The 12,219-nt window shown below is 42.6% G+C and overlaps 2 protein-coding genes across 8 annotated transcripts in view; one reads left to right on the top strand and one right to left on the bottom strand.

Annotated features, from left to right (window-relative positions):
* Positions 1–209: 209 nt before the first annotated feature.
* Positions 210–12,219, top strand: part of LOC116679003 (multiple C2 and transmembrane domain-containing protein 1) — a gene marked incomplete at its 3' end in the record, with an annotated part of 29,862 nt that continues 17,852 nt past the window's right edge. For 4 of the 6 annotated variants that reach the window (XM_032508750.1, XM_032508749.1, XM_032508748.1 and 1 more), the window contains 4 exon segments: positions 211–342; positions 431–551; positions 1,293–1,435; positions 1,522–1,601. In XM_032508750.1, coding sequence (XP_032364641.1) covers positions 337–342; positions 431–551; positions 1,293–1,435; positions 1,522–1,601 — 350 coding nt within the window. 6 annotated transcript variants of the gene reach the window in all.
* LOC116679004 (tripartite motif-containing protein 16-like) lies at positions 3,862–11,407 on the bottom strand. Of its 2 annotated transcripts, none has more exons than XM_032508751.1 (2): positions 9,529–11,406; positions 3,862–3,956 (listed from the first exon to the last, which is right to left on the bottom strand). In XM_032508751.1, exons 1-2 carry the CDS (start codon positions 11,149–11,151, stop codon positions 3,912–3,914), a joined length of 1,668 nt encoding a protein of 555 aa, XP_032364642.1. In that variant the 5' UTR covers positions 11,152–11,406; the 3' UTR covers positions 3,862–3,911. The 2 variants fall into 2 exon arrangements, with proteins under 2 accessions (XP_032364642.1, XP_032364643.1); XM_032508752.1 differs by lacking the exon at positions 3,862–3,956 and adding an exon at positions 4,051–4,268 and having other exon boundaries at positions 9,835–11,407.

Raw genomic sequence — 12,219 nt, 5'->3', positions numbered from 1 at the left:
ATCAGAGAATAATTACTCTATTCTCTTGCAAAATGACTCAAACCGATTAATCGATAGTTTACGACTGATTGATTCATCTTTGCAGCCCTTAAATGTTCAGTTTCTGCAGCAGAGGAGATGCTGCTGCAGAGGAAGTAAGGGGTTATACAAGAATGGAAAAAAAAATATCAGCTCAACAAACACTCTGATCAGATGGGAGGAAGCTACTCTCGTGCAATTTCCTGTTAGTGGTCACCCCCCCCGGGACACGTTGCCGAGCTGAATCAGACACTTGAGTCGCTGTTAGCCGTGTGCAGGCGTGGGCGTGGGCGCAGCAGCTTTTTATTTCTTGTGAAGATGTCGGTGAGTTTATTTTGAGTGTTTTGGCGTTCGCTGTGATGATTGTGATGATCGTGCAGTTTGTAATGAATGGTTTCCTTTCTCCTGGCAGGGCACGGCTGCTCCATGCTCCTCGGGGGTCACGTCTGAGCGAGCCCCCCCCAGCTCGGGGATGTACAAGCTGGAGGTCGAGCTGAGGAGAGGACACAATCTGGCCGTCAGGGACAGAGGAGGTAGAGTCACGTCTTATCTGTCAACTCCTCTTCTTCTTCTCTTGGTGCTTTTAGACTTAGACTTCTCTTTATTGATCCTTTTGGGATGACTCCCACGAGGAGGAATGGAAATTCCAGCATCAGTTTTTTGCAAGAAATGCAGTAAAAGACAGTATAGAGAAAACAAAAATAACAGTAATAATAATAACAATAATAACAATAATAAGGACCATTTGTCTGTAAAAGGACATTAATCATTAATATTATAGTCAAAAGTGCATGTCCGGGTGTGTATGTATGTAAGTAAGTGTGTGTGTGTGTGTGTGTGTGTGTAAGTGTGTTTGTGTGTGTGTGTGTGTGTGTGTGTGTGTGTGTTTATGGGTGTGTGTGTAGTATTATGTATGTGTAAGTAAGTAAGTGTGTGTGTATGTGTGTATGTATGTAAATTAATCATTAATATTATAGTCAAAAGTGCAGGTCCGGTGTGTATGTATGTAAGTAAGTGTGTGTGTGTGTGTGTGTGTGTGTGTGTTTGTTTGTGTGTGTTTGTATGTGTGTGTGTATGGTGTGTGTGTGTGTGTTTATGTGTGTGTGTATGGTATGTATGTATGTATGTTATGTAGTAAGTGTGTATGTGTGTGTGTGTGTGTGTGTGTGTGTGTGTGTGTGTGTGGGTGTGTGTGTATGTATGTATTTATGGTCCCCTCTGCCCTATTTCCTCCCAGTTTATGCATCTGTGATAACTTTTCTTTTTCTTTTTAGGCAGCAGTGATCCGTATGTCAAGTTTAAGCTCGCTGGAAAAGAGGTGTTCAGAAGCAAAACCATCCACAAAAACCTGAACCCGGTGTGGGACGAGAAAACGACTTTAATAGTGGACTGTCTGAGTGACCCGCTGTATGTGAAGGTAAGACAGACACGTGCTATCCTGCTCAGAGCTTTTCCACATGAACAATAAATGAAGAAGAGTCTGTTGTTGTTCCTCTTCTGCAGGTGTTTGACTACGACTTTGGCCTTCAAGACGACTTCATGGGTTCTGCGTACCTCTACCTCGAGTCCCTCGAGCAGCAGAGGTAAGTCAGCCGGATCATATTCGGGTGTCCCTCCCTTTTACGAAACAAAAAATGCTTTTTCCATTTCCATTACATGGCTGTGGCCGGTCTATGACACAAGAGTTCATTAGCATGCTCTGCTCTCTAATTCAGTACAGCATACAGTAGCTGATTGCACGTTGGGTTAGCTCCAAGCCACAACCTTCCTTGGCTCTTAAAGATGCCCAAAGTGGGACGTTCCCTTACGTAATAGTGGTGTAACAGACCCTAGTTGATTCGTGGTCCGTACGAATCAACACTCGCGTTTTGGATTGCATGTGAACCTCGGATCAATTGCAAAGTTGAACCATAATAATTGTGTGAAATTGATTTTTTTCTGTTGTGTCTATAGCCGATTTTGCCGAGGCTTCAGTCTCGAATGTTTTGAGTTTAACCCTGAGTGTATTTTGAAAGGTTGACTGACAAATATGAAACCGGACAATAGCAGTAATGTACACCCCTGAAATCATAAGTTTCCTTATTTCATTCTGCTAGAACTTGTGGTAGAACTGTGACTTTGTCCAGTTTAATTGTCCGAGGCGAGTGGAACGGGTCTGACCGACGTGCCGTATCTGTTGCTATCACCTGGAACCCGTCTGTGAGTGAGGAACTCTGTGAAAGGTGTCATTCAGAAACATTAAAGCCAGATCTAATACATTGATGCATCCAACACAAAGTTTAGGAGAACAATACTACTGACTTTGTCTGAAGTTCCTGTGACGTAACGTTTCCAGTCTCTGGGTCAGACTCAGACACACGGGGCGGCTGTGGCTCATTGGTAGAGCGGTTACCTGCCAATTGAAAGGTTGGTGGTTCAGTCCCTGGCCCTGCAGTCCCATATCGAAGTGTCCTTGGGCAAGACACTGAACCCCGAGTTGCCCCCAATGCTGCACCATTGTGAGTGAGTGTGTATCTGATGAGCAGGTGGCACCTTGTACGGCAGCCTCAGCCACAGTGTATGAATGTGTGTGATGTAATGATGATTTAAAAGCGCTTTGAGTAGTTGTTAAGACTAGAAAAGCACATTTACACGGAGCCCTGAAGCAGACCTGTTAGTGTGACCCACTCTCTGTAAAACCAGAGATGAAGCAGCTTCAGGTTTGTGATGTGCGCGCCCTAATGTGGGCATGCTGCGGCAGGTGTGTCGTGTTTGTGCTCTGTGTATATCTCAGAGAACACACATGAGATATATTTGAATGTGCACAAAGTTTAGGACATGAGCAGAAATCTTGCTCGGACATCTGAAATATTACAGTCCCGGGGCTTTATTAGTTCATTAAAATGAATTCAGGGGTCATTGAGGTGAATAATTGTCATGTGCAGATTTAAGGAGGTTTGATCCAAAGGAGAATAAATAGATGAAGGCAATACAAAGAGAGTCTTACTGCAATATATTCCATTATGTATTGTATTTGTATTTATATTTAGATTGTCCTCTATGTTTCCCTTTACATAAATATATTTCCAGCATAACTTGATTCAGAAAAGGAAGTAAAAGCTGCAAACAACTTCACCAGAATGCAGGAAATGAAGTGTGTAGTGCTAACCATGTTATATGGGTGCTTCAGTTCTACTCTCATATCACTTTCCCATTTCCTCCGTCAGCTGTGGGTGAAACCCTGGAATGAAGACAGGAAGAAAAGACTTTGCTCATGTTAGTTTATTCATCAGGTAAAGCTGCAGTTGGTTCACACATCCCATCAGGACAGTCTGCTCAAAGACTCTCGTTCAGTGGTTTCATCCACACAGTCACGTAGTTACAACCACAATCCCAGCTATGTAGGCGAGAAGAATCACTTATTGACTATGATTATGATAACAACACCTGGTCCACCCAACTAATACATGTAAATCTAGATTTCTTTTTATCTACGAAGAGGACAAAGTGTGCAGGATGAGGAGGTCTGGTGCTTTCTCTCTACAGATCATCTCAGGAAAGATCTTTTTTAACAAATCAAAGGTAAAATAACAGATCTCATCTGAGCTCGTTTTGAGCTTCTGGGGCTCCTCGAATGATTTTCTCAACAAACAATAACATCTCATCACTTCTAAAACCTCAATACAAGCAAATAAATGTCAAAATAATTCACACAAATGTTTAGAAAAGAAATGTCAAAGAAAGTGTCAAAAAATGTTTATAAAAGACAAAAAAAATAAGAGAAACCAACACAAACGTGGAGACACGTGAAAAACATAAAAATAGAATGACAACAATCAGCTGTCAGCAACAAACATGGAGACTAAATAAGACGAAGAGTTAAAACTCAGATTTAACCCTTAAATGACTTCTGTCTACTTCACTTTACACAACTCAGCAGAGGATCCAAACCAACAAAACCTTAGTCCAGCATAGAGGGGCTGATGAGTGAACGTGGTCTGGACTCTGTGGAGGAGAGTCATGGTTTTCAGAGACGCTGTAGAAAGGACAGATACCTGCACTGTGATCCAGGTACACTCCTACTCTGGAGGACCCAGGACCTGAGACGGGAGTTTGGACAATGTTGGACCAAAATGTATAACTGTTGTTGTTATAATCTAACGCCCAAGATTTGGCATTTCGTCCAATCTACATTCATCTGACCTCCCCGCTCTCCTGATATTCTTGTATGCGACTGCTACATAAACTCCTCCTCTCCCTCTCCTCTCCACCTCCCAGTAACACGTCCAGTCAGACTCTCTCTACTCAGGACCTGAAACCAGTCAGTGAATCTGTCTGGGTGTCTAGAATAAGACTGATGTTGTATCATTAACGTTGCTTTCCTGTTCCCCTCAGATAATAACGCTGTGTGTTTGCTGTGTTGGTCCAGTGTGATTTCACGTGAATATTGTAAGAATCCAGCTCTGGTCTTGGGCTTGGTTGAGGCCGAAAAAGTCCACTTCAGTCCCTGTCAGTGAGACGGTTGTCCACTTCTCTCTCAGGACGTCCTGTAGTGATCTCTGAGCTCTGACACGGCCGCTGTCACGTCCTCAAAGCAGCTCAGAGGACGGATCTGGGATGGTGCTGATTGGCTGAGTGGTGCCAGTGAGGGGTAGTTGTGTAGAAACTGGTTGTGATCCTCTGTGTGTGAGAGCTTCTTCAGCTCAGCGTCTTTCCTCTTCAGCTCAGTGATCTCCTGCTCCAGCTTCTCCTGAAGCTCTCGGACTCGACTCACTTCCCTTTCCTGCTGGGATCTGACCTGCTGCTTCACATCAGAGCTTCTTTCTCCAGGAGACGGATCAGCTCAGTGAAGATCTTCTCGCTGTGCTCCACTACTTCATCAACAAGAGAGAGATTGATGGCCTCCGCCTGCTGTTGAAGCAGCTTCACATCTTTCTCTCTGTCCTGGATTCTCTGCTGGATGTTGAGTCGACTCCCCTCGAGCTCTCTCTGCCTCTCAGCTCTCTGCTGCAGCTGAGACTGTGTCGTGGCCTTTATGTTCCTCCACAGAGCAGAGATAACAGATAAGCTGCTGATCAGTACGGGCAGAACATCTTCATCACCTCATCATGACGAGAGCAGACGTTCTCCTGGAGCTTCTTGGACGGCTCCACCAGCTTGTGTTTCTTGAATGTCTCTGATTCATAATGAAGCTGAAGGTGTTTCTCACAGTATGAAGCCAGACATTGCAGACAGGACTTGATGGCTTTGAGTTTCCTCCCGGTGCAGACATCACAGGCCACATCTTCAGCTCCAGCATAGCAGTGATCAGCAGGAGGCATCTTGGAGTCCAGTCTTCTCCAGCTCCTCCACTAAATCTGCTAACATGGGGTTTTTTCAGCAGGACAGGCCTCGGTGTGAACGTCTTCCTGCACTGAGGACAGCTGTAGCTGTACTTACCATCCTCTCCATCCCAGTGGCTTTTAATACAGTTCATGCAGTAGCTGTGTCCACAGGGAGTAGTCACCGGATCCTTCAGTAGATCCAGACAGATGGAACAAGAGAGGTTTCCCGGTCCAGCTGAACTCCTCTCTGCGCCATCTCACCTCTCGCTCAGTGACAACGACTGTCTGAGTCTCACTTCCTGAGAAGTGAAACTAGTCTGAGCTCTGAGTAAAAACATCATGTGATACGCTGTTGTACCTCCCCAGCATGCTGCTCCACCCATCTGCAAACTGGAGCTCTGAAGGGGAGGGAACAGGACATGTGTGCTCAGAGTGGAGCTGGCTGTGTGTGAGAGCAGGGGGGGGTCATCAAGTTCTGAGGCTCAAAGTTCAAGGTGTGATGTTGTCCCAGAGTCTGATGTCCCGACTGTCTGCAGACTGGACTGCAGGCAGCAGGATGGACTTTGTAAGAGCAGCTGCAGTTTGTAGTAAAAGTAAAAAGAAAGAGTTTGTGATAAGACTGACTTGAATTTGATAGTCTGAAAACTGAATAGTCAGCTTTGAATATTTGATACAATATATGTTTTTTTATCGTTATCGTAATATCAACTTGCGCAATAAACACATCTCAAAAGGCTGCGACACATCGCGAAAGACTCTCCGAGTTTTTTTGTGTTAGATGAAAGTAAAAATCTGTAGAAAACTGCACTTTAAAATGTGACTGTCATTCTTTTTAAGTGCTGCCGTTTATATTCTAACCCGCGTTCACTTTATTCAATAAAAGAATGTAGAAAGTTTTTAGCAAATTACTGAAGCAGCAGAAATGTAGGACTTTATTATTATTGCAAGTAGGGCTGAACGATATTGTGTTTTAGCATCGACATCGCGATATGCGCATGCGCGATAGTCACATCACAGAACGTTACGATGTGGACGCTAAAACCTGTTTTGCTGCTTGATAGAAAAGTAAACTACCACCGTTCTCCTTTTACATGATTATTACCAGCCGACCCTTCCCCTTTAAGATAGGTAGCCATGTGGACAGCCCCTTTAAGATAGGTAGCCATGTGGACAGCCCCTTTAAGACAGGTAGCCATGTGGGCAGCCCCTTTAAGACCCCCTTTTTTATCAAAAAATCTGATCTGGATCCTGACGTTCTCTTTAACTTCAGGGCTATTTCCAAACTACCTTTTCTCTCGAAAGTGCTGGAGAAACTAGTCTTGAACCAGTTACAAACATTCCTCAATAACCATGGCATCCAGGAGAAGTTCTAATCTGGCTTAAAACCACAGCATAGTACAGAAACAGCACTTTTAAGGGTTTTTATTGATCTCCTTCTAACGGTGGATTCAGGTAACTCTGCTGTGCTGGTGCTTCTAGACCTGACTGCCGCCTTTTGATATTGTGGATCACAAAATCCTTTTATCTCGCCTTGAACACTGTGTTGGTATCAAAGGTATTGTCTTGAAATGGTTCCAGTCATACTTTACTGATAGGAGCTTCTCTGTTCATTTAGCTGAACACTCTTCGTCAGCTGCTCCTCTTACCTGCGGGGTCCCTCAAGGCTCTATTCTGGGCCCTATCCTCTTTTCACTGTATATGCTGCCACTGGGTTCCATTTTTCAGAAACATAACATCTCCTATCATTGTTTTGCTGATGATGTCCAACTCTACTTGCCTATGAAATCTATAACCAAAGAGTCTGTGCAGTCGTTGTTAATCTGATTAAAGGAGGCAAAAACCTGGATGGAGTTAAACTTCCTCACTCTGAACGAAAATAAAACAGAAATCATCACGTTTTGACGTTTGGACGCACTGGGGGACCCTTTTGGCATTTTGGGCCCTTTAGCCTCCCAAAATCGATCCACTATTAAAATTCTTGGTGTTATTTTTGATACCTCAAACATATATGTTATCTCAGCTGTTTGAAATACAGATAAAGACAATATTTGTTAGTCGATTATGAAGTATAATTTAATTTCAGAATTGTTTTTAAAACCCCAAATAAGTCCCGTGTCAGTTTAACCTGAGGGATATGAGAGGGTCCCGAAGGTGAAGACAACACAATGGTTAAATGGGTCTGTGCTAAGCCCCAAATCTACTCAAGTCCTAGAAACGCCCCGTCTAAAACCGTAGAAAACTAGAGCAGATAATACATATACTACTCAAAAGCTTGAAGAAGTCCACTGGAGACCAACTACAATCACTGGATCCTAAAAAGCTTTATAATGGGATCGACAACCCTGCACCAAACACTCCTCTTCCATTCCTCTCTATATTCTAAAGCTTCTTACACACCGCTCATATATCACTCAGAGCCTGGGTTATACTACATTTTATTTCTAAAAACATGTAGAAAATGTATTTATTTTTTTGAGTCATGAACAATCTGTGCCATCAATGGAAAAACAGACAGAACTGTGTTAATGTTTATACCGACCTCTAGTGGTCAGCTGGGTCAACTGCAACCATCTCATCATTAGAGCACTTTCAAGAGATTAGATTAGATTAGATTAAATTAGATTAGATTAGATTCAACTTTATTGTCATTACACAGGTACAAGGCAACAAAATGCAGTTTGGGTCTAACCAGAAGTGCAATAGCAGCAGGTGCAGGATATACACTGGTTCCATAAGTGCAGGACATGGATATGTACTGAATAAATAAAGAGATGAATACTATTATAAACAGAAGTTTACAGATAGATTTGTCCTATGAATATAAAATATAGATAACTAGTATTGTGAACAAGATTTACAGCTGGATATGTACTGAATATAATATACAGGTGGATATTAATATAAATAGAATTTTTACAGTTATGAACAATGAACATAATATATACAGATGGTTGTTACTATAACAGAGTTTACAGGTGAATATGTACTATGAATATATATACAGATGGCTATATATAATATATGTATATATATACAGATGGCTATACATAACATATAAATATGTATACAGATGGTTATATATAATATATAAATATGTATACAGATGTCTAGATATAATATATGAATATATATACAGATGTCTAGATATAATATATGAATATATATACAGATGTCTAGATAAATATATGATATATATACAGATGCTAGATATAATATATGAATATATATACAGATGTCTAGATATAATATATGAATATATATACAGATGTCTAGATATAATATATGAATATATATACAGATGTCTAGATATAATATTTGAATATATATACAGATGGTTATATATAATATATAAATATATATACAGATGGCTATATGTAATATATGTGTATATATATATACACACAGATGGCTTGTTTTATTCTTACTGGCTTTTATCAGATTCTAATGTTGTGATTGACCAAATGATTCTTACTTTAGTTTTTCTTTTATTTTCTTTCCCAAGAATGGCGAGCGTAGCCTGCAGCGTATGTTCCACTCGGGCAGGTCGGCTCCCCTGGTAAAGCATGCTTGGGTGAAAAGCTATGTAGAGAGGAGAATGACTCATTGATTATGATTACGATAACAACACCTGGTCCACCCAACTAATACATGTAAATCTAGATTTCTTTACAAATGTCCACGAAGAGGACAGCGTGTGCAGGATGAAGGAGGTCTGGAGCTTTCTCTCTTCAGAGCCATGCAGTGGAAGAGAAACTATCTGATTCTATTTGGCCCGTCCCACATGGGATTACAAGACGCCTCTATGTACCAGACGTCTTCCTGTCCCCCAGATACATAACGTGTAGAAATACATGAATAACAACCAGCAGCTGATATCTACAGATCATCTCAGGAAAGATCTTTTATAACAAATCAAAGGTAAAATAACAGATCTCATCTAAGCTCATTTTGAGCTTCTGGGGCTCCCCGAATGATTTCTCAACAAACAGAAACATCTCATCACTTCTAAAACCTCAATAAATGTTGATAAAAGCAAAAAATAAAAAGCAATAAAAACGTGAAACACATGAAAAACATAAAAAATAGAATGACAACAATCAGCTGTCAGCAACAAACATGGAGACTAAATAAGACGAAGAGTTAAAACTCAGAATTTAACCCTTAAATGACTTCTGTCTTTCACTTTACACAACTCAGCAGAGTCTACAACCCCAAGTCCAGCATAGAGGGGCTGAGTGAAAGTGGTCTGGACTCTGTGGAGGAGAGTCATGGTTTCAGAGACGCTGTAGAAGGACAGAATACCTGCACTGTGATCCAGGTACACTCCTACTCTGGAGGACCCAGGATCTGAGACGGGAGTTTGGACATTGTTGGACCAAACTGTATAACTGTGGTTGTTACAATCTAACGCCCAAGATTTGGCATTTCGTCCAAATCTACATTCATCCGACCCCCCCGCTCTACTGATATTCTTGTATGCGACTGCTACAAAAACGTCTCCTCTCATCTCCACCTCCCAGTAACAACGTCCAGTCAGACTCTCTCTACTCAGGACCTGATACCAGTAAGTGAATCTGTCTCGGTGTCTAGAATAAGACTGATGTTGTCTCATTACTGTTGCTTTCCTGTTCCCCTCAGATAATAACAGCCGTGTGTGTGCTGTGTTTGGATCCAGTGTGATTTCACGTGAATATTGTAAGAATCCAGCTCTGGTCTTGGGCTCTGGTTGAGGCAGTAAAACGTCCACTTCAGTCCCTGTCAGTGAGACGGTTGTCCTCTTCTCTCTCAGGACGTCCTGTAGTTGATCTCTGAGCTCTGACACGGCCGCTGTCACATCCTCAAAGCCGCTCAGAGGACGGATCTGGATGCTGGATGCTGATTGGCTGAGTGGTGCCAGTGAGGGGTAGTTGTGTAGAAACTGGTTGTGGTCCTCTGTGTGTGAGAGCTTCTTCAGCTCAGCGTCTTTCCTCTTCAGCTCAGTGATCTCCTGCTCCAGCTTCTCCTGAAGCTCTCGGACTCGACTCACTTCCCTTTCCTGCTGGGATCTGACCTGCTGCTTCACATCAGAGCTTCTTTTCTCCAGGAGACGGATCAGCTCAGTGAAGATCTTCTCGCTGTGCTCCACTGCTTCATCAGCAGAGAGATTGATGGCCTCCGCCTGCTGTTGAAGCAGCTTCACATCTTTCTCTCTGTCCTGGATTCTCTGCTGGATGTTGAGTCGACTCCCCTCGAGCTCTCTCTGCCTCTCAGCTCTCTCTGCTGCAGCTGAGACTGTGTCGTGGCCTTTATGTTCATCCACAGAGCAGAGATAACAGATAAGCTGCTGATCAGTACGGCAGAACATCTTCATCACCTCATCATGACGAGAGCAGATGTTCTCCTGGAGCTTCTTGGACGGCTCCACCAGCTTGTGTTTCTCGAAAGCAGGAGATTCAAAATGAGGCTGAAGGTGTTTCTCACAATAAGAGATCAGACAGAAGAGACAGGACTTGATGGCTTTGAGTTTCCTCCCGGTGCAGACATCACAGGCCACATCTTCAGCTCCAGCATAGCAGTGATCAGCAGGAGCAGCTTGGAGTCCAGTCTTCTTCAGCTCCTCCACTAAATCTGCTAACATGGTGTTTTTCAGCAGGACAGGCCTCGGTGTGAACGTCTTCCTGCACTGAGGACAGCTGTAGCTGTACTTACCATCCTCTCCATCCCAGTGGCTTTTAATACAGTTCATGCAGTAGTTGTGTCCACAGGGAGTAGTCACCGGATCCTTCAGTAGATCCAGACAGATGGAACAAGAGAAGGTTTCCCGGTCCAGCTGAACTCCTCTCTGCGCCATCTCACCTCTCGCTCAGTGACAACGACTGTCTGAGTCTCACTTCCTGAGAAGTGAAACTAGTCTGAGCTCTGATGTAAAAACATCATGTGATACGCTGTTGTACCTCCCCAGCATGCTGCTCCACCCATCCGCAAACTGTAGCTCTGAAGGGGAGGGAACAAGGAAAGGTGTGCTCAGAGTGGAGCTGGCTGTGTGTGAGAGCAGGAAGAGGAGGGGGGGGTCATCAAGATCTGCTTCATTCCTGGAAGAGGAGCGCTTTGAGAGTATCTCAGAGTCTGATGTCCCGACTGTCTGCAGACTGGACTGCAGGCAGCAAGATGGACTTTGTAAGAGCAGCTGCAGTTTGTAGTAAAAGTAAAAAGAAAGAGTTTTTGATGAGGAACACAGCTCCACTTGTTTCCAACAGAGATCATTTCTCATTTAAAAACTGCCGACTTGAATTCTGATAGTCTGAAAACTGAATAGTCAGCTTTGAATATTTAATACAATATATCATTTTTTTATCGTTATCGCAATATAAACTTGCGCAAGAAACACATCTCAAAACAACACTGAGTTTTTTTTATGTTAGATGAAAGTAAAAATTAGTAGAAAGCTGCACTTTAAAATGTGCCTGTCCTTCTTTTTAAGTGCTGCCGTTTATATTCTAACCCGTGTTCACTTTATTTAATAAAAGAATGTAGGAAATGATTTTCTTTCATGTGTTTAAAATTCAACAAGCAGTGTGTTGTGCAAAGCAGAATGTTTTCTACACACCGTCACGGTTGCAACCTCCACCCAAGTTTCTTATCTCCGGAGGCTTGCTCCAACCTGAGTCAAATTCCTCGGATGTGTCCTCATACCTGGCGAATCAAGCTGATTCTGATTCTGATCTTACTCTCAATTTCACTCTGCAAGCTGAAATTCCTGTGTTCTAAGTTGCTTCACATCTTTTTCTCCCTTTGTATAAAGGTCTCACATATTCAAATGGTAACTATTTAAAGGCCCCACACCTAGTTTATATCCTCAAAAATGTTTTGTTTAGATGTTGATTGTCAAATTATGAGTTCATAAAAAACGTTTACGAGT

The sequence above is a fragment of the Etheostoma spectabile genome, unplaced genomic scaffold (genome assembly GCF_008692095.1).
Source record: "Etheostoma spectabile isolate EspeVRDwgs_2016 unplaced genomic scaffold, UIUC_Espe_1.0 scaffold00009133, whole genome shotgun sequence".
NCBI lineage: Eukaryota > Metazoa > Chordata > Actinopteri > Perciformes > Percidae > Etheostoma > Etheostoma spectabile.
Note: the sequence above shows the minus strand (reverse complement) of the source record. Positions and strands in the feature narration are given on the sequence as shown.

Excerpts from the sequence above, each read along its gene's own strand:
- LOC116679004 (XM_032508751.1), bottom strand. The coding sequence starts at position 11,151 with ATGGCGCAGAGAGGAGTTCAGCTGGACCGGGAAACCTTCTCTTGTTCC. Across the intron at positions 3,957-9,528 it reads TCTATGCTGGACTTGGGGTT|TTTTGTTGGTTTGGATCCTC; the intron begins GTAGACTCTGCT and ends GCTGGACTAAGG.